General features: G+C 49.9%; 1 protein-coding gene across 3 annotated transcripts in view; it reads right to left on the bottom strand.

Annotated features, from left to right (window-relative positions):
• Positions 1-21,583, bottom strand: part of SRRM4 (serine/arginine repetitive matrix 4) — a 45,043-nt gene that overhangs the window by 12,264 nt on the left and 11,196 nt on the right. Inside the window, exons 2-8 of one of the 3 annotated variants that reach the window (XM_064727321.1) lie at positions 14,597-14,740; positions 12,363-12,443; positions 11,572-11,643; positions 10,265-10,291; positions 9,751-9,801; positions 7,023-7,115; positions 5,879-6,041 (exon numbers count right to left, since the gene is read on the bottom strand). In XM_064727321.1, coding sequence (XP_064583391.1) covers positions 5,879-6,041; positions 7,023-7,115; positions 9,751-9,801; positions 10,265-10,291; positions 11,572-11,643; positions 12,363-12,443; positions 14,597-14,740 — 631 coding nt within the window. The remainder of the gene's footprint in view (positions 1-5,878; positions 6,042-7,022; positions 7,116-9,750; positions 9,802-10,264; positions 10,292-11,571; positions 11,644-12,362; positions 12,444-14,596; positions 14,741-21,583) is intronic. The other 2 variants (XM_064727322.1, XM_064727323.1) reach the window with 2 other exon arrangements.

The raw sequence follows: 21,583 nt of genomic DNA, 5'->3' as shown, positions 1-21,583 counted from the left end.
GAAATTAAGTGATCCTTCTTCATTAGCCAACTTGCACCTTCAATGCAGAAGCCCTGGACAGAGCAGAAATATCTCCCAAATGCTCCCAGCTAGGAATGAGTGGAGACACACATTGCAAGTCCTCATTTCAGCATCTGGAATTGCTCCTTGCTTCTTCTCAGCTCTAGCAATTCTCTACAGGTCCTTGCTTACTCCAGCAGAAACTGGAATGTCACAGGAGCCCAAGGGAGCCAAATAACCAGCTCTGCTTTTCACCAGCTCTTGCTGAAACCCTGATGCCACATCCAGAGCCCCAAGAGATCTGACCTCTGTGCTATGGACCGCTGCACTCTCCCCAGCCACATTCCAGAATATACAGGATTGCACTTTCAAATATATTACCAGGAATTTTTCTTAAAAGATGGGTTTTGGTTTGCATTTAAGATGAATCCTAACCTAGAGACAACCAGCTTTACATCACCTTTCACTTACAGGCATAAACAGCCTGTGAGGTACTCCCTGGCTGCAAGGGTAGGATGAGCGTGGAGTGGGCACAGGGTTGTTCCAAGGGACACTGACCCCAGCATCACACACAGAAATACCTTCCTTCTGTTCCTTCCCAGTTTAAACTGAAAAGCTATTACTGCTGCCAAGAAATACAGCAGTTTCTTGGCATTTCTAAAGCAGCTTTTCAGACTGACTGCAGGACCTGGCATCCTTGCTTCTGCTCTGCCTTGGCTGACATCTACCTTCAAAGCAGCAACTGTTGTCAGCATATCACAAAATCTGTCAAATGACCGGGAGGATCAACAAGCTCCTCTGTAGTTCAACATCTGTGGCAGGAACACTGGCAAGAGGCAGTGTGGGTATCAGTGAAATATGGAGCTGACAGTCTGGGAGAGGGCTGGAGCGTCTGCATGGGGCCAGGGAGGTGCCAGGGGGGACACAGCAGCTTCTCAGCCCCACCACCCTGGGGCACCAGGCTGTAACCAGTGGCTTCCTGCAGGCTCTGGGGGAGGTTCTGCCCTGCAGCAAGAGCCAGGACATATCAGAGGGTGCTCAGCTTGCCTGCCTGCTCAGACCAATTCCCTGTATTCCCCACTGGGTGATCTTGGCTTTGCTCGTGGTCCCATTTTACTGAAAGTCTTGCCAGTCACCCAGGATGGAAACAGAGTGCCACATCTAAAAACACTGCACGGAGCTCAATTGAATCACACCATTCTGTGTGATTCTGAATTCTAATGGCTTTTTACTTTTCTAGGGTGGCTTAAAAGAGCCTGCTCTTCCACAAATCTAATTCTCTCTATGTGAACATTTGGATTTCCCCCCACACACAACACCTAATAAGTAATCAAATAATCTCAGTGAACTTTGTTTCATCCAGCTTTCAGCAGGGAACATACTGCTGCCCTCAAGGGAACCCAGGATATGTATTTATTGGATTTTTTTCGTTTCAAATCATTATTTAATCAAGATGAGGGGGGAGCAGAAATGAAGCACTCACTCATATTCCAGACTGTAATTCCAAGTGCAATCCCAGACCAAGAGGCAGTGCAGTCTAATAGGTTACAAAAATATAATCACTGCTCTTCTTCCAGATAAACTGAACAACTCCATTTACTGTGCCACAAACAGCCCCTGGGCGAGAGATGACAATGCTCAAAGTTGTCTCAGCCATGTGGGGACAGCAGAGTGGCACAGCCTCACTCAGAGCTGCAGGATTTCATCCGTGGGCCTTTTTTCTCTTGTTTTGCAACTCACTTCAAAGCAGAGTTAATTTCTCTTTCAGAGGGGCATAACGCCTGCTTTTCTCTCTTTTTCCAGGCACTGTGCTAATGAAAGGAGTGAAACACTTGTGTCGGTGACCCCGGCCGGCATCTGCCAGCGCCGCCGGCGCGGGGCCAGCACCTGCTGGGGCTGCTGGGGCTGCGTGCCTGCCCTGGGGCTCTCCACCTGCCAGAGCTGGGGGACACGGCTCACCTCTGCTGAGAGCCTACCCCAGCTGGAAAGCCAACTTCTGACTGAGTACAAAACCACAAGTTCTGTAGGAATTCAGTATTTTGGCACACTCACGAGTCCCTGAGTCAAGGAACACTGAGTGGGAAGATCCCCCTTTTTTTGGCTGGATGGAGAGTTCAGGGTGAGGCTTTCTGTCCCACAGAGCAGGGAGGCAATGACACAGCTGTCCCTGCAAGCCCTGAGCTTGGGTTATTTGGGGCTGGATGGTGGCACTGCTGAGCAGCCTGGCTCACCAGTACACTGCTGGGGTAAACTCCAGAGAATGCCAAGCAAAGGTTTGTTTCTTTTCAAGGATCTTTTTAGCCTGCTGGGGTGCTGGCATTGTATCCCCACCTCAGCTTGAGCCAGGCTGGCACTGCTTTGGAGCAAGGGTTTGTCCTCCACCACCTCTTTTTGGTACCTGGTGCACAGCCCAGCCCTTCAATGGATACAGGCAATGATCCTTTCCCTCCAGCTGCTGCTCCCAGCACTGAGCTGTGGATTTGTCACACAATAACCAGGGGTAACCTCAGTCCCCCAGCTGGGAGAGGAAAACAGGAAAAGGAAAAAAAGAGTACAGCTTCTATATTTATAGGTTTTCCCTTTCTGCTCTTGAAGGACCCTGTCTGCTGTCAAAAATATACTGCCTAGCACTCAAAAGAATAGTTTTTCCTATGTAAGCCAAAACCCAGGCTAGAAAACAGCAGCAGCAAGCTGCCATAAGGTTTCCTCAGCCTTCCAGCACACTCTGTCCCAGTCCCTGCACAGCATTTCCCCATTCAACCTTCCTGCAGACACGAGCACAAAGACAAACAGCATCATTTGGACCAGCTGTACCCCACTGAGCTTCACTGGAAATCTGGCTCAAGCCTGTGATAATTTGTGGCATCACAAATGAGTTACAGTGAAAGCAAAGGAGCTGGCAAGGAAAGTGTATGCACGGTGCAGTTATCTTCATCAGCAACAACAAAGGCAATTAGATCCGTGCCCTGCAGGTATTTATATTGCACTGCTAAAGGAAAGCAGGGTGGCACAGTCATCCATCTGTGTCGGTGTGGAATAAAGTGCCTGCAGCTGGGCAGGGGTATTCTGCATAGAAATAAATGCTGCACATTACCCACAGCCTCTCTGTGCCTGCTGAGGCACAGGCCCACAATCCTGCTCTCCACAGGTGCCTCGTGCTGCTGCATGGGATTAAAGAAGACGGAGAGGGAAAAGCTTGGAAATTCACTGCCATAAAGAAAAGTAGCAGGGAACTTGGAGGTGTTTCTGCATGTGTACATGCATGTGTGGGTGCATCAGCTTTTGCATAAAGAGGCAAGGAAGCAGCAAGGTAGATGCATAGGCAGGGCATTGTTTTGTGTGCTTTATCCCCCAGCAGTTCCAGGCAGACCTAGTTAGGAATTGTGGCTGTTTCATTACAAAGGAACGAAGACAAATAGGGTGGGGAGGATAGCAGAATTTACCACAGAGCACTTCAAATTTTCAGAAGCAAAATAATGTAGAATAAAAAACATCTTGAAAAGCAAAACCTTTGTTTTGGAAGTGCTAGAGCATTATCTCATATTTGCCTGTACCTCTGTGTATTTTTCCCTGATCCTCCTTGGACAGCCCCTTTTCTATGGAGATATGACAGTGCATCTCCCTAGGTAAGGATGGTTTGCTTTGGAAGCCCATGCCAGATGGAAGGATAGGGAGTGTAACATACCAATTCTCACAGAGGACTGAAACATGGCATTTTTGAATCCTAATTCTTATTTTTTTCCACAAAATCTTTTATTCTCCAGCTTCTTTTTTTAATATATGATCAACATATTCTGCAAGAGCACATTTTCATTTCAGGCTGCTCTCAAAGTCTGACAGAACGAAGCTTATTCATAGAACAACCATTTAACTCATGAAAAGGAAAGGCTTCAAAGGGTTGTGTATAGTCATTAATAAATGAGACTAAAGGTTCCCATTCCATTTTTCTCTTGCCAGTTTTGAGTACATGATATTTAATGACCTTATTCAGCAAAATTTCAGGGGCAGCTCTTAACCAGGGGCTTCAATTTGAACAAGTGCTTAAATGTGCTCTTGAATGGTGTCCCAAGAGAATGTACTTCTTTTGGGGACAGGAGGACAGTAGTGGCTTTCATGAGTCATTATGCCTTTTAGTCATTAAAATATTTGCCTAAGTTATTAACCCTTACTAGAAAGAATACAGGAGCATCCTGATGACTTTTACTTTGCATCCACCCCCTGCATCTGGAACTATCAAGCTCTTGTCTTTCCTTCCCTGCAGCTTTTCCATTTGCTTCACTCATTTACCTCGAGTGAAGCAAAATGGAAAAACAAGTGCAGGATGCTTGAGTTTAGCTCATTTTAAAGCTTTTAAAATTTTAAATGAGAGTTTACTCTTTCTCAGGAAACAGAACAGCTGGCAGTTGGCCTCACAGGACTTAGGAAGCCTGGCTTCCGAGAGAGGAAACCTAGCACTAATTAAAAACTAGGCTTAGGCTCAAAAGCATTTATGAAAAATACACTGCTTGAACTCAACAACACCCTGGTGACATGATGCAGTCTTTGGCTCACTGGTTTTTTGTGGGGGGGGAGGAGCTCTGAGCTCAGCAACACCCCCAGTTCATGACAATGAGCTCCATACCTTGTTTTTCTTCCTGTGCGTGTGCGTGCACACACCAGCGTGTGGTGTGAGGTTCTGCTCTCCAGGCTGCCTTATAAGGCTTTACAAGCAGTGACTCACATGGCCCCACACGCTCTATAACGAGAGCAAATATGCATATCTATAATGTTGAGAGACAGCTTGTGCCTGTCTGTACCCACGTACAATCCCTGGGTATTTTGATCGGCACGCTGTCTGTGTGGGTGAGTGGGTAGAGTCTCTCCTCTTGCTGGCACCATCTCTCTCCTATCTGATGTAGCTCCTGCGTGTGGCTGAGCTATTTCCAACTGATGACTGGGCCTAAAGGAGAAAACAACTTTGGGGCTTGGAGGACTCTAGTCAAAACACCTCTAGCATTACACATCCACACGTGTGACTGCCAGATCCTGCACTACCTCCAGTCCTATGCAGCAATTTCTCTCTCCAGAGTGCCTATCTGATACCAACACCACAGTCAGGCATCACACCTCTGCTTTACTGCTGCCAGGAACAAAGGGGAAGAATGCCACAGAAAAGGAAGGCTGATATCAATCTCTATATAATATTTCTCTCCATCTCTTGCTCCCTCAATTCATGTATTATATGATCTCTTTCTGTGTATATGGAAAAACATCCCAAGGCACTGAGCCTGATTTTACCCTCAGATGCACATGCAGTTCCCATTAGCATCAATGAGGGCTGCTCATAACTTCCAAATTTGGCCCCTGGGCTTGTCAGTCCAGAGGAGCAGTGATCTTAGAAGGATCCTGATAGTCAGAAAACATCCCATGCCAATAATCACCAGCTCATTAAATGTAAATGTTCCTTCTGTATATGTTTGATACCCTTTTTCAGCCTGAAGGACTAAACTTTTGGATGTAAAGACCAGTGAAATAAGTTCACATCCAGCTGAGCAGAGACTGCATAACAAACTCTTCCCTTTAAAATATCGTTTCTGGAGGCCACTTTTGGTGGTTTTTTTTTGGTGTTTTTTTTTTTTTTTGTTAAATGTCCTCAATTCATTATTCATAGGCTAAAGACTTTTCAAGTTTTCCCCCTCTCCAGCCCCACCCTTGGTGTGAAAGTGCTGAAGGAAGGAATGACTTTACATACATTGGAAAACAGCACCATGAATTAATAATACAGTTTAACCAAGTTCGTCTAACATCACTATAATTGAGTTATAAAAATTTCATATCAGAGTTCTTGCCCAGATTCCTCTGGCTATTCAAGCAAAGAAGGACAGTGTGTAATACTTACTACTTCCTTAGAAGACAGGAAGCTGTAGAGTGGGAGGGTTTGGCTGGCTTTTTGACTGGCCTGAACCTCTGCAGAGGAGCTTCTCTTTGCTGTGATCTTTGAATGGTGCCAGGAGCGCCTTCGCCGTGTTTTACGCCCTTCCTCCCGAGACCTGGCTCTGTGCCTCCAGGAGACAGGAACACCAAAATGTTATTCCTTAGGATTGCACTAGTGCCCTTTCCCAGCTCCACACCAACCCCTGGCAGGTCTGTGCTAGGACTCTGCACATGGAGACTGTTCTTCCACATGACTGCTCTGTGGAGTCATGAGGGAGAGAAAAGGGATGTTTTGCTTTTCTACTTTAAAAGAAAAATAATAATTTTGCATCCAGGCTTTGGACCTTAACCTCAAATTTCAGCTCCAGTGCATGATTTTATGGTGGCTCGAGGCAAGCCATGACCTTCCTGCACCATAGAATGTTCCTATGGTGACACACCTCCAAGAGAAAACACACTCTGCTCTTGTATGAGCACCCCTCCAATTACTGATCGCATTCCTCCCCCCACTGATCTTCAGCTTTTCATAAGAAAATTCCCAGTACTTAGGAGGAGTGAAGTAGGAGAGTGGGGGTGGGCTGTTCAAGTGCTTTCAGAGAACATGAAAAATGAAATTATTATGTGTATAAATGACTTGCTATTGCAGCAATCCTGGGTCTAGCACCAGCATCCACTTAGCCGGCCCCAGGACGCATCTGTCATCCAGAGGAGAGATTTTAATCAGGTCAAAGACAATGACTACAGATTGCCATGGGCAAATATATTTCCATTGCTAAGACCATGTTTAAGGGTTTCCTGGGACATCAGCAGTACAAAACCCTTGGGCTGGGGAAGGGACACTAGACCGGAATCAGCTGTCATGGGCTGAGCATCAGCCATGGGGATTAGAAGTGACTTTCAGATCAAAAAGCTGCAGCCACTGCTTCCTGAGGCAAAACCCTTCCATGGCTGAGACCACAAACAGCTCAGCCCCCGGTGTGACACTGCTGCTGCCAGAATGGGCAGTGGCTGTGCACAGAGAGCCTGGGGGTCACACAGGCTGTGGCAGCCACATCCTTGAGCCCAGCGGGCAGTGCTGAGGACCCTGAGCTCGGGAGCAGTGCTGTTACCTGCTCCGGCAGCTGGGGGAGTGGGAGTCGGAGCTCTCTGAGCGAGAGTGGCAGCGCCGATGCCGATGGGATTTCCGGGTGCGCCCACGAGAGCTTTAAGAAGCAGAGAAAGAAAACCAGCATTAGGTGAGCAAGTGGGGGATGCAAGAGCCAGCAGCTGAAGGCTGAGGTCGATAATGTTCAAATCAGAAGGGAGGTATGCCTTTTAAACCGAAGAGATTGGTGTATGAAACGTGGCACAGAACATCAAGGCATGAGAAATTCTCCGTCCCTTCATCGCTGCAGTGACACCTTCCTGAGATTTCTGCTAGCATTTTACACACAAGCTATTAGAGGTTGGCTCTGTAGCATGCTGGGGGAAGATTTGTGGACAAGCATGTGGGAGTGCAGCAGCCAGCACCAAGACTTTAAAGAGCCATGTGCTTGCCTTTCATCCTGCAGCCTACCCTGTAACAGCCAGGCAACTGCCCAAGACCTTCCTGTTGCTGAGCTTCGGGGGAAGGACCATCTCTGTGTGCAACCCATCACAAAGCTCCAGCCCTCTCCCTAGTCCTTGTTAAAAAGCAGGTGCAGAAGGACAAGCTCCAAGTGATAGAGTTCACTCAGTAGCAGCCAGCCTTCCCCACCCTCTCCAGGTGGGAGCATTTAGCCAGTCCTGTGGGCAGTTCTCGTGAATGCTGCACAAAGTACAGCTTTCCTAAGCACAGCCTGCCTTGTGCACTGCTCCTGCTTGAGAGACAGGACCAAATCCCTGGCTTCTGACAGGTGCCCAGTCACTGCTGCTGCCTTTTCTGGCAGGGCCTGAGGACAGTCCTCAGCAAACTGTGTGCAGGGGACAGAGGGCTTGCTGCAGCTCCTTTGCACCACCGGGCTGTTCCTCATGGATTCCCTGGCCCTGTTACCTAAGGACTATAGTTGTTCATGCCAACAGCTGAAGTCCTGGGTGCAGAGAGCAGGGTGACATGGATGACAGGCTAGCTGCCACCTTCTGTGCCCCATCCCTCCCATCTTTGTTCACCACAGCAGTTAATTTAGGTCTGGAAGCATTTCCATCTGCTCAGGCTGGCATGGCTGTGCCAGCAGGCAAAGCTAACTGTGGGTGAGCTGGTGGGAACAGCCTGACTTCATGGCCACACAACACAGGCTCTGACAGCACAAATACAACCTGCTTGGACAGCATTTAGCAACTTGCTGGTAGAAAAACTCAGCAAATAATTGCTTGAGAACAGCATCTCCCTTAAGACAAAAGGGCAACCTCCAGGGCAATTCCTTCAACTCTGCTTGGCTGTTTTCTTTGATGCCTTTCACACCCAATGATTCTGTTTTTCTTAAACTTGGCATTTGGGGATCCTCCTTTCTTATTTCCATACAGCTAAAATCAGCAACACTGAACATCTTTCACTCATATGGTGGATTTGTGTGAAAATCCATGTGTTCGCCCTTAACCCCCTGCACCAGTCCCTCCAATTTGTCTTCCCTTCCTGCAGAAAGGAAGGCTGGTCCTGTGTGTTTTAGATAACCAGTTGCTCGATGCAAAGATAAGTCAAAGCAGTGTGATTATAAAAAATCCTCATGGGATCCATCTGATCCACGCCTGGGAGCAAAAGATTTGCAGAAACTGGGAGTGGCTGAGCTCTGATTTGCCAGCAGAAAAATGAAGCTAAAATGCCTTGGGGCTGGTTTATCCCCCAAGAGCAATTCCAGCAGCTCTGGTTCCCTGAGGTCAGGGCACACCAGCAGGACATGGATCTTAGCTTTAACTGCATGGTTAGGCTGGGGAGATGCCTCCTTTTACAGATAACCTAGGGAGCCTCTCTTTTACCACTGAGGTTTCTAGGTGCAGGGCAGCCCAGCTTGAGGGGAAACTGAGCTGAAACTGTGCCACTTAATGTGCAGAATTCTTAGTGAAAAGGAGACTGGCTTTCTGCATGCAATGGAGATGGCCTGTGAGGCAGTATCACAAGGCCCAGCAAAGCTGACCAGGGGCTCTGTGCCCAAGGTTCAGCCCCGAGACTGTTACCTTGCTCTGAAAGCAGGTCAGAAGCCACAAGTTGCAGTTCCCAGAAGACAGAGAACAAAGCGAAAAACAGAGGCAGCTTACAGTCCTGAGGAACAGTTCTTCCTTCCAGCCCTGAGGAACCCCATTTCATACCATGCCCCTCAATCACGTGCCTCACAGAACAAAGATTGTGCTCTGCTAACACTCCAGGGCTGAACCTCAAGCCCAGATTTTTGCAAACTCCATCCCCTCCAAGCAATCCCTTCTCTTCTCTTTGACCCCATTCAGATCCTTGGCTGTATTGTATCTCATGGGTAGGTCCTAATGCAACCTCCTAGAGCAGCAAACCAGGAGTTGCTGAGGCCCTTCCCATAAGGGTGTGCCAGCCTGCCCTTTTGGCAGGTCAGTGTTCAGCCTCTCATGCTGCCCCCACCAGAAAAGCTGGAGCCTTTTCTCTGGACTGGATGGACAAGACTCTGCACATCCGTGCAAGATACACAAAGTACAGAAAGAGGTGTCACAAAAGAAAGGCAGAGGAAAGCTCTCCAGCCTCTACAAGCCCTTTTCCATTCCAGCAAAACCAGAATTGCTGGTTTTAGCTTCAAAGTAATCCTGAGAAATGCTGAGAGCTGTACCGCAGGTGTTAGCTCCAGGGGCCCCACCACATCAAGCACTTCCTAGCCCCACACTGTGCAGGCAGGGCAGAGAACTCCATGAACCACTACTTACTGTTTTTTGTGTTTTCTTTCTTCCTTTCTCTTACTTTTGGGGCTTGAAGAACTAAATAAGAAATGGCTAATTAATTTGGAGATTTCTGTTCCGATAAAAAGCTGCACAATCACACAATCAATGTTACAGCTCAGTTGCCCAAGAGCATGCAGTAAAAATGAAAGGGATTCATGGTTGTCACAGCACAGGGGGTCTGAGTGCCTGCTGACAAATCTGCTTCATGGGCTTGGCCAAAACCCTCAAAGGGATCAGCCAACTTGGTGACTTTGCCTTTTTCCATAGAGAAAATGAGTATTTCTTGATAATATATACACAGATACTGGAATCAGAACTCTTCCAGTCCACACCATGGGAGTCACTGACCCCAAAACCACATGGAATGGGGGAGACCCAAGGGGATTCCACAAGGAAAAACAGAAGAAATGTCCTCTGCTCCCAATCAGTGAACATCAACCTTGAAAAGACCATTAAACTCTTATTTCTAAGGGACCACCCACACTTGCTCAACTCTTACCTGTGCCTTCTCTTCTTTGATGACAACCTGCAAGACACAAATATGTACACTGAATACAGGGTCTCACAAAATTGGAAATTTGAGTCCAAGACAATGTTAAGGCTCGAACTGAGCACTGAGAAAAGGCCTCATTGAGCAGAATGGTCCTGCCTCTCCTTTAGGCAGCTGGTGAGGGAGCAGCTAAAAACTACTGGTTTGCAGTATTTCCCTACAAGTAACTGAGAACATGGTCCTCAGGATAACAAGTCTTTAGAGAGATCAGATACATCCCCTATCTCTGGTGGGTCCTTTTTCTCTGCTACTGCCTCCAGTTTTGCACTGCATGTAGAGGTGGGTCCATTCCCTGGTTATCTGTATGAAAGACCAAATAGCAGTCAAGGGAAAAATCCTCTCTGTGTAACTCCAGAGCAGCCTCACAGCCAAACCAGCATCATGGCTCTGTCTTGCCTCCTGGAGCACCATTGGGATGACATAGGAGACACCTAAATGGCTACCAAGGGTTCAAAGCCAAAGTCTCTGACCCAGGACTTCCATCAGAAGATGGCATCCACAAAAGAGCATAAGAATTCCTCTTTGGGAAGAAAGCCTTTTAGAGAAGTTCCTATATCTTTGTATCTCCTTCTCCCTTGCTCTTTGGAGATTCAAGCTCAACTTTTCACCCTGTTATTCACTTTTGGTAGCTTCTCTCTTTCGTTCAATATATTATAAATACATGAACCCTCTTAGGGAGATGGAATCCACTGTTCTCGCCAAATATTGGTTTAACAGCTGAGAGAAAACAGTGAAATATTTGCAATTTTAAAATTTAATCATGCTCTTTGAATTAAAAATGGACTTCAGAGGGGAAGGTGGAAACAGTCACTGGGGCTGGGAGAGGAGACTGGGATGTGGGTGTGGGGAGTTGGTCTGAGTCATTTTCTGGTCCTGACACTCTCTGCAGGCTGGGGAGGAAGGGATGGGGACCAGCACAAGCCCTGAGCACTGATCCCACTGGCATTCCAGAGCATGGACACGTGTGAATAGGACAGCAAGGACAGCAGGCTGAGGCTCCACAGACCTCTCAGTGATTTGGCTTGTCCACCTCTGTGTCCCCACACCCCAACAGTTCACGTTTCTCTGTTTGCATTGGGTGGACACCCCTTTCCATGCCCTCCTAGCCCAGAGGGACTCAGGCTATGCCTCCTCTTGGCAGTGCTCAGAGCCTCACACCTCTCTGCCCACTGGGACCAACAGCTGCCCAGGCAGCAGTGCCTTCCACCCCTTCTCCAAACCCCCAAAAGCCATTGCATCTTCAAGGAAAAAAATACCTGGTTTTTTTTCGCTTCTTGGAGCTTTTCTTCTTCTTCTTCTTCACAGGTGAAGGGCTGTAGGAGGGAGACCTGAGGGAGGACAGAGAGGCATTAGGGACTACAGGGCTGCTCACAGCCATGCCGGCCACCCCAACACTCACCCCACTAGCAGTGGCATCTCCAGGGCAGAGTGGCTGGGGGTCCTGGTAGGAGCAGGATGGGCCGAGGGATGGACCCAGGGATGAGCCTCAACCCAGCTCTGCTGCCCTGAGGGGAGGGCGAGAAGATGGCGGCTCCTCCCTGGGCTGTGGAACCCCCAGGCCTCACTCCTCCATCTTACACTGACCCTTTCCCCTCATACCCAGCCAAGGGCTGGCCTTCCTGTCCCTCGCACTGCCATGGCTCCCTCATACCCAGCCAAGAACTGCCTTGCTTGGCCCCTCATGACACCATGGCTCCCTCATGATGCTCTTCCCTCACACCCAGCCAAGGGCTGCCCTGCCTGCCTCTCATGTCGCCATGGCTCCCTTGTGACCCTCCTCCTTCACACCCAGCCAAGGGCTGCCCTTCCTGTCCCCTACCACCACCATGGCTCCCTCATGACCCTCTCCCCTCACATCCAGCTAAGGACTGCCCTGTCTGTCCCTCACACTGCCATGGCTCTCTCATGACCTTCTTCCCTCACATCCAGCCAATAGCTGGCCTGCGTGTCCCTCACGCTGCCATGGCTCCGTCATGCCACCATGGCTCCCTCACACCCAGCCAAGGGCTGCCCTGTGTGTCCCCTCACACCGCCATGGCTCCCTCACCTCCTTCTCTTCTTGCGGCCAGATTTCTTTTTCTTCTTCTTCCCCCGAGCCGGCAGCGGCCGCTCCCCATCGCACGAAGGGCTGAGGATGGGGGACAAGACCCAATAAACATTAAAAATAATAAAAATAAACCCTGAATGGCCTCACATGGGACTGGCATCGCCACCTCAGGGACATGGGCCAGCAAGGTCAGTGTTCATGGTGGGTGTGGGTGTTGCCTCATTACCCTCTAACAAATTATTTAGTCACAGTTTAAACAAACTGTCTAACAGAGATATAACAAGACAGCTCCACCACAGCAATGCTGATTATCTAAAACATGTTTGCTGAGGTTAACGACTCCAAAACAGATTTATAGGTTTTGTTGCTCTTTGTAAATATGCTTTAAATAATTAATTGACATTTAATTTGCATACAGTAATTATTGCAACCAGATGCATCTAACTATAATAAAGACTTGACATGTGTTAAGTAGCAATTGATTAGAAATATATATATATTTATTGAGACACTATGGTAATTGAAGGAGATATGCATCTCTTATACAGTTGTTAAACCTTGAAAATAAACCCTCCTGCAAATTAATTTCTTCTTTAAACATATGATGCTGAATCGTGTTATGTTTCAATGAAAAGCAAATACCGTGGTTAATTAATTCAGAGTATTGGGCTGAAAAAAAATGACAGATACTCTGTGGCTACTCATTAACTAAAGCAAATGCTTGTAAAGACAGAGGCAGCTGGTGGCATCCCTAAATCAGCCCAAATCAGCCATGTGCATCTCCAAACAGATCCACCAGTCCAAAAGGATCCAGGACCAAGGTTTGTGGGGGCACAGTGAGCTCCCCAGGGCCTCTGAAAAATCACTGAGGGTGCTGGGTTTGTGCCTCAGTTTCCTCACTTCTCATCCTGCCCCTGGGAACAGCCAGGAGCAAGGGATGGGTAGAAGCAGCCCTACAGCTGGAAAATGCTGTGAGATCTTCACTACAAAATAGGCTAGAAATTGAGCAGTTTTCTGCAGCAAGAACAAACATTATTGCTAATGAAAGTACTAATGCAGAGCAAACAACACTTTGGGGGGGGGACACTCAGACTCCACCACCCCGACAACACTTGATCATCCAGGGCTTGAATTACCACTGAAATTACATATCATAAAAACTCAATTGCTTAGTGCTTTTAATACACTTTGGGAAAAAAAAAATAAAAGCTCTGCAAAATGAAACTGCAGGCTAATGCTTCAGTTGTGAGCTGTGAATAATGAGTGCTTCTGGTGCAGTAAATTCAGTGTGCAAGCACGGCATGGCCCCATGGAGCACCCACATCCTCCTCCTCACTGCTCCTCCCAAGGATTTCACGGATCAGCAGCAGGATGTGGCACACCTTGGTGGCCCTTCCACCTCCATGCAGACAGAAATCTGCATTTTCCAGGATGTCTCATTGTCACTGAGCTCGGACACCTGCCCAAAGACACCCAGGGACACGGCTGGGCACTGCCACAGCCACAGGAGTGCAACATCTGGCCATGCAGCCCCAGGCACTTTCTGCAGAGCCCTTCTCCCTCTCCCCACATAAAGTCTTTTGTCTTTGATGTGGCAGCTTTCTCCCGTGCACTGATCTGACTTCAATTGTTCCTCCGTGATAATAATCAAAGTCTAATTAAAAGTGTGCTTTAGATTATTGTTCTGGTTGGCCTGAAATCTGAAGATATGAAATGTGCTTTCTTGCTTTTTCTTTCCTGCATCTTTAACTGAGCAGAGAGGCTTTAATCCCAGAGACGGTTGAGCAGGCAGGGCTCCGAGACCCCAGCTGCTTCATTTACAACGTTTCATTCATTTTTCTCCTCTCAAGTGGTCAGGGACTAACGACAAGCTGATAACGAGGCTGTGTCCTAATGAAGGCACTGCTGCTGAGCTGATCTAGCATGGGGAGAGGGGAATTGCTCAGGGCGATTCCCAGCAGACCTGGCAGGCAGAGGAGCACTGGCAGGCCTTGGAAGACTCTGAAGGAGGCTGTAGGAGCATGCCTTGGAGTAGAAACAAACTGCAGGTTTGTCCCTGCAAACTCACACAGGGATTTCACGCGATTGCACACATTTTCTGTGCACACACACAGAGCCATTGAAGCCACCCCCAGCTCTCACAGACCCCAGAGGGGCTGAGCAAACATCCACAGACACCTCCCCTGCCACCCACCATGTCCCAGGGTGGCCCTGCTGATGGCCCTGGCTCGTACCTGCGTGACCTGCGGTGGCCGTGGTCCCGTCTGTCCCTCCCCTTGGCACAGCCATTGGTGCTGGCAGGCTCCCTGACCACGCAGCTGCTCAGCTTCTCGGGCCGTCTGTCCTCCGCAGGGTACGGCAGGCAGCTGAGCGTCCCACTGCCGGGGTAAGAGGTGACAAAGAGCCATCAGGAGCTGTGCCTTCAGCTGGGGCCATTCCCCACATCCTGGGGAATCTCCTTTTGCAGGCAGGAGCTGTGCAGCTGGGAAGGAGAGCTGCGGGTTGCTCTCAGTGTTCCCACAGGGCTCTGGAATGCCCCATTCCCAAGCCAAGCTGCACGCCAGCCCAGGCATGCTCTGCTCATTCTCCAGGCAGAGATGCCATGAGCATCGTGCAGCTGGACAGCACAGGGCCAGATCCAATCCAATGGGAACAAAAGCCTGGAGCCAGTCAGGACATCTTTGTCTTCACTGTGGAGTTTAGATCACCAGCTCTGCAGAGACAGCACAGATTTTGCACTCCAATAGGAAAAAAATCCAAAATCCTTTCCCATTTCAAATGTCGTTTTCTCAACCTGCTAATGCCTCAAAAACACCTTGCCACACATCCTCATCCTTGACTGGCAGCAAACATCCTACAAATAAGGTGCTGGGCTTATGAACACACCTGATCCTGCTGACAGCTCCACCTTGAGAACCTGGGACAGCCCAGCAGAGTTAAGGGGAACCACCTGGGCCAGGTCAGTGCCTCAAAGAGCCCTGGGAGCTGGCAAGGAGCAGAGCAAAGGCAGGGAAAGCCTGGAGGCAGTGGTTTCTAAGAAACACTGGGGTTTGTGCAAGCTGAAATGGAGAAAAGAAGCTGCTGAATGGAGAAAACAAACCCAAACAAGTCTGTGTGCAGACACTCAGGAGGAAAGTAAATAGGTTTCTAGGCCCCGCAGATATTTATTTCAAAGAATGAAAAGATTAATGAAAAGCCATAAACCATCCCCAGCAGGGGTGCTGAAGACGCTGGGGTTTAGTGTCATCCAGAGCATTATGGAATTGATAAAGCAAACGTGGGCATGTCCAGGCCCAGCCAGGCTGTGGGGTGATACCCAGGGGAGGCTGGGCTCATCTGGCACTAAAAGGGTCCCCATTTCTTCCAATTACCATTTTAAAACCAATCCCAGGACTGGGCTGTGGGTGCCACTTTAGGGTCAGCTCTGCAAGTCCCATGGCTGTGTCTGTCACCAGGCCGGCCTCCTCTCCTTGGAAAGCAGCACTCTGGAGCCCTCAGGCCATGTGGATCCCAGCAGAGCAGGGGGAGGCTGGGATGTCCCCCTGCCAGCCCTGCAGCCACACTGAAAGATGCTTTGGCTGCAGAGACCACCACAGCCACCACACATGGGCTGTGGAGACAGCAACAAGGGCCAGGGCCAGGTGTGTGCTGCACATCTGGGCGTTAAGTGGGGGCAAGAGAGTGGTTAAAGAGCAATGGCACATTAAAAAAGCCCCAGTTAGGCATGGCCAGAGCCTTGCATGCCCCAGGGAACCTCCTGCTGCCTGCCTCAGCCGTGAATAACACTCCTTGGGGTTGGAATTGGCACAGGAGCATCTGCAGATGGGTCACCCCTCTCTTCCCACCTGTGTTTTCTCTCTCAACAAGTATCCACTTTCTCTAACAGCCAGCTCCTCCTTGGAGCCCATTTTGTAATGCCTTAACATTTAAGGATATGCACAGCCAAATAAAAGGGACAGGGATCAGTGAGGAGAAGCTGGGTGAAATGTTTCTGGCCTAGAACATGCAGGAGGTGAATAATCCCTCTTGCTTTAAAAAGTCTGTAATAAATCCCCCAGTTGCTTCCCAACATCTCCATTATTTTTAACCATCCAGGAAGCTACATGGTTAATCATTTTCTGTGTGCCAGCTAATTGGCTTGTGGCCTTTCCCAAACCCCTTTTAAGAGCAGCCTTCTGAGGCTCAATCATTAGGATCCATTAAAAACGTCCCCAAATTAATGACCTGTGCAAAGCCTGAGCTGGATGCACTCCAGCAGCAGAGGCAGGGGAGATCCTCCCCAGGCTGGCAGCAGGCTGGAACACCAGTGCCAGGACCCGGGCACAGCAGGTGACATCCTTGTCACCCAGCCTCTAATGGGATTTCCAGGTCCTGGGGTCAAAACATATTGGCCTTGAGGCAATCAAGGACTGCTGTCCTGCAATGTGCCAGGAGCCATTTCTTCTGGGCTTGGAAGTAATTATTGATGGAAATAATTATTCTCCAATTCCATCAAAGGCTGGCTTCCATTCAACCAAATGTTCTCCTCTGATGGATGCTGAGAGTCACTAATGCTTTAAACTGGCTGGTAATCCCCTGGCGTGGAGCTCCATAGACATTGATTGAAAAAATATATATATATTAAAAAAACCATTTTCTTTTCTTATTGTCTTTCGTGTCTTTCATGACTGATATAAAAGTGATGCAGTTTGGTGTGAATGATCTCTGTGGCCTCAAAGGAGGGATTATCACACCCTCCCTGCTGTTTGTGCCTGCAGCAGAAAAGAAGAAGCCTCTGTGGGTGTTTGTGCTGGAGCTGGCCCAGGGAGAGCAGCGGGGATGCTCAGCAGGATGCTGCTGGGAGCACGGGGCTCACTCAGCCCAGGGGCTGTGCCAGGGGAGGCAGGAGGGTGCCCTGCTGGGGGGCAGCACTGTCCCAGCACTCCTAGTGAAGCACACAGCCTCTTTCCCTCTCTTTGCTTTGTTTGGCTGCATGTTTGTCCCTAAGGATGCACTCAGTCCTGGCCACGGGCAGGCAGACCAGGACAAGGCAGCTGCCCACCCATCCCACCTGCCCTCCAAGCTTCTCCATTTCTACTTGGCAATTTGATCACTTGCACTTGTTTTTCTCTTCCCTTTCTTTCTCCTGTGCAGAAACTCAGCCTGTCCATCAGACCTGTGCAGAAGCAGCACAGCTGCTCCTGATGGGAGATCCCCCACCCCAGAGCAGGGCACCTGTGTGCTGCACTCAGTGCAGAACATGCCCTGTGCAACCACCCACCACAGCTGGCTCATCCTGTCCCTTCCCATCCCAGCAGTCTCTGGTCCAGGAGGGGTTTTTGGGCTCATGGCAAATTTTGCCGATGCTGCAGTGGCTGGAAGAGAAGCAGCAGCCACACAGTGTCCTCAGCACAAGCCTCTCCCAGCCCAGCTTGCCCACCTCCACAGTGTGGTGTCAGATTTGGGCTCTCACATGTATTCCCTCTCTAACAGAACGTGTTGGCAGCAGAGGGTCATGATCTACTGCCTACCCCAATACAAGTGATGCAGGAAAGGTCACTGCTGGGAAGGAACCCAACATCCCTTATTTGAAGGTGGATGAAACCACCATAAAGCACTGTGGCCACATGGAGGAGAAGGGATGGATGGCTCTTTGTTGCTGGCAGTGCCCTGAGGCCAAGCCCACTCTGCCTCCCTTGCCTGGGGAAGGGATGTGACCCCCAGCGTGTGGGGATACCATGGAGAGCAGTTAATGCCTGCCCTTGCCCACGGACAGATCCTGGCACTGCCCACAGAGGACAGGACAAAGGCACAAAGCACTGGCTGCCTCAGGGAGCAAACTCCCAAACCATGCCCATCCCTCCATCCTGGGCTGCTGTGCTGCTTGCCACAGCCAATGCCATCTCATCAGGCCATGGCATGTGGCACTTGGTGACGCAGGCTGCTCGGGGAGCTGAGCCCAGTGACACCCCCAGCCCGCAGTGACAGCACTCAGGGGGCTTTGCTGTGCACTTAACATTCCCTGGGTGCTGCCATCCCCTGCCCACAGGCTCCCGTGTCCCAGCCCAGCTCCCCTGGCCCTGCAGCTGCCTCCTGCCACAAGCCTTCCATCAATCAGCCTTTCCCTCCAGTAACTCATCTCAAGAGGAGACAAAAGCAGGAAAATTGTCTCCCTGTGACCTTTCAGCTGCCAGACTGTGGCACCAGACCATCTCCCCACTCAATTGTGTTGTCCCTCACCTCCACAGGATGGACCCCAGCAGTTCCAGCTGTCAGTGGCCTTGTGCAGCCCCTGTGTCCTTCCCAGCTGCCCTGCAAGCAGCAGTGTAAGCAAACTGGGGCTGGACCATGCTAACCAAGCAGTTTTTGGGGATTTTTTTATCCTTTATTTTCCTTTGCACATGCAGCTGGGTTGGGTGCTGGATGCAGAAGCACTTCAGAGGCCCTGGGCACTGAGTGCACTTGGCAGACCTGCACTGGCAGCATTTCCAAGGTCACAGGATTTGGGATAGCCAATACAGAAACTTTACTACATTCCCTGCTTCAGCCCTAGCTGCCTTCATGCTCCCATCATCTCTACACCCCTCAGTGAAAAGGCAGGAGCAGCTTCAGCCAACCAAACCCCCCGGAGAAAAAAGGCTAAAACATCTCTGATGAGCCTAAAAGCTGTGAATGTTTCACTGGTATTGAATGATGAAGGATGGACACCTTGCCTGGAACTGGGAACATCAGGATATGGCATCCTGAGGGGAGGCTGGAGAAACTCCTGTGCCTGCAGCTACTTGCACCAGGGATGTTCCTTCTATTTCTCCTGAGTACCATGCAAAAAGTGCATGGACAGGTGACAGAATATCCCATCTTTCCTCTCCTTTCCTCACCTGGAGGTTTTGGCTGTGCAAGAGCAGGCAGTGATTGGTCAGGATCCCTGCTCTCCCACATCCCTGCACTCTCTGCCACAGCCACATCACGTTGTGCTCCTGCCCTGGGCTCTAGTGAGGGTGATCTGAGCTGCTCAAAGTGTTTCTAAAATCCACCCTTTGGGCTGAGAAGCTTTTTGGCACCGGCAAAATGAGCCTGTGATTTTCTCTCTTGCTCTCTGGCTTTGCTTATCTGATTGAAAAAGAAAATGCTCAGACCATTCCCTTGTCCCCCGAGAGGGAGGGGACAGAAAAGACTGTCATAAAGACATTTCCCAGCAAAACCTCCAGCAGATGTGTTTATGTAAAGCTCTTTGAAATAAGCACTAAAAATACCTCTTCAAAATTAGGAGATGGGGAATATTGTGAGTGCTTCCCACAAGCACTCACACACACACACAAACACCCGAGGCAGGTTCTTTGCCCACCTCATTCAACCCGTTATTATTAGTGCAGCAGGAGCCCTGCAGTTTGTTATTGAAAATTATAATAGCAAATCACCGAGATATTTTCCTTGATTACACAGACTCCAAGCCAGTTCAATTTTAATCTTCTCCCTGCTATTTTTTTCCTGTGTATCAGCAGAGGCACCAGCTGCAGAAAGACACGTGGGTTTCTTGAGGCAGTTCAAACGCACAAGAGAAACACAATTCTGTACTATACATTTTTCATAAGATTTTTGCCAGTTGTGACTCTCCTCCCCCTCCTGCTCCTGGGAACCCTGTGTCCTGGCACAAGCCTGGATGCGGCTCCTTTTCCTTCTTGCACTCCAGAAAAGGTTTAACGACCGCTCTCGGCACATCCCGGGCCAAAAAAGCAGCTTGGCTCTTTCTTTTCCAGCAGTTGATTTGCTATGCATGGCTGGATCAGAACAGAGGAGCTTCCCCGCTGGAGGAGGCCCCGCTGGCGGCGCAGGATCAGTGCCAGATGCTCCGGGGGATGCTGAGAGGGGGCAGCCCGCGGAGAGGGCTCTGTGCCGGGCACCAGCTGCCAGCGGCTCCTGGGGATGGACCATCCCTGCACAGGGAAAGCTCCACGGGGAAAGCCGTGCCTCTGTGAATCGCCTTCTTAGGCATTCTCGGTGGGCACAGCCTCTCCCCGCTCCCCACGGCTCGGTCTCCTCCTCCCCAAGGAGCCCCATCGCTGTCCCCCTTCCTTGCAGGGCTCGCTGTCCCTTTCCCTCGCTGCCAGCGACCCAGGATGGCTCTGCTGACTGCCTGCCAGCGATAACAGCGAGAAACCTGAGGAATACGGCACATGGTCACATTGTTTCTAAAGAAAACCTGGCCCGCTGCCCCATCTCGAAGGGTTTCTGCGGCATCTTGTGCCTCCCACGCTGCCGGCTCGGCTCGGGGTCCCTGCGGAGCTTCCTGCCCGTCTGCACCTGCACACTGCCCGGCTCTCGGGGGGACAATCCTGTGCCTTTCCTGTCCTCAGATCCTCCTCCTTACACAAACACCCTGCGGGCTCCCATGCCTGTACAGCAGCCAGTTTTCTCCTCCATCAGGAAGCACGACAAGGGCTTTGGTTGTTTCAGGTGCCCGCAAATGCAGATGGACATGCGGACGTGCTGCCCCATGGCACAGCGATCTGGCACATCACTGATCCGTGGCATAACCCTGAGCCATGTTTTGGGGGACACCAGGCTCCTGGGTGACCCAGAGGTCTGGGGCTGAGAGATTATGCTAAACCACACCATAACCCCACAGCCATTCTCCTCCCAGCACTCCCGGCTCCTCTCCTTGCCATCACCCCAGGCAGCCTGCAGCAGAGGTGAGCTGACAGCCAGGTATGGGGGCAACCTGGAACAGCCCTTGCAAAGCTTGGGGTAAGGAAAAGTCTGGATCTGAGCTTGTTTCCCATGAAACATTTGCCCACGAGCAGCAAAGGGTACAACCAAGCTGGGCAAAGGTCAGGACCAAGGGAGCCCAGAGGCTGTGGTTGGGCATTTCTCAACACAGCACGGGGAGCCAGAAGCTGAGGATGATGCTTAATGCTTTAGGAAGGGTTTAACAAAAAAAAAAAAAAATGAACACATGGATGTCCTAGAAAATAAGGGCTTTGGCACTCCTGCAATATGGTCAGGCTGGAGAGCACCTTCACACCCAAGGGGCTGCACAGTGCCAGCCTCTGCTCCTGGGACAATCAGATGCGCCTGCATTGTCCAGACCCTGTGCTATTTGGCATGGCAAACAGCAGTGAAATAGTGAATTTGCCAATAACAACTCGTTAAATTTTAATCAAATAGGGAATGGTAAGCACACAGTTACACACAGCTCCTGGGAGCACTGAGATCACTTTAAAAATAAATTAGTAATTAGGCAC

Source organism: Zonotrichia leucophrys, chromosome 15, assembly GCF_028769735.1.
Source record: "Zonotrichia leucophrys gambelii isolate GWCS_2022_RI chromosome 15, RI_Zleu_2.0, whole genome shotgun sequence".
In the NCBI taxonomy this organism is placed as follows: Eukaryota; Metazoa; Chordata; class Aves; order Passeriformes; family Passerellidae; genus Zonotrichia; species Zonotrichia leucophrys.
Note: the sequence above shows the minus strand (reverse complement) of the source record. Positions and strands in the feature narration are given on the sequence as shown.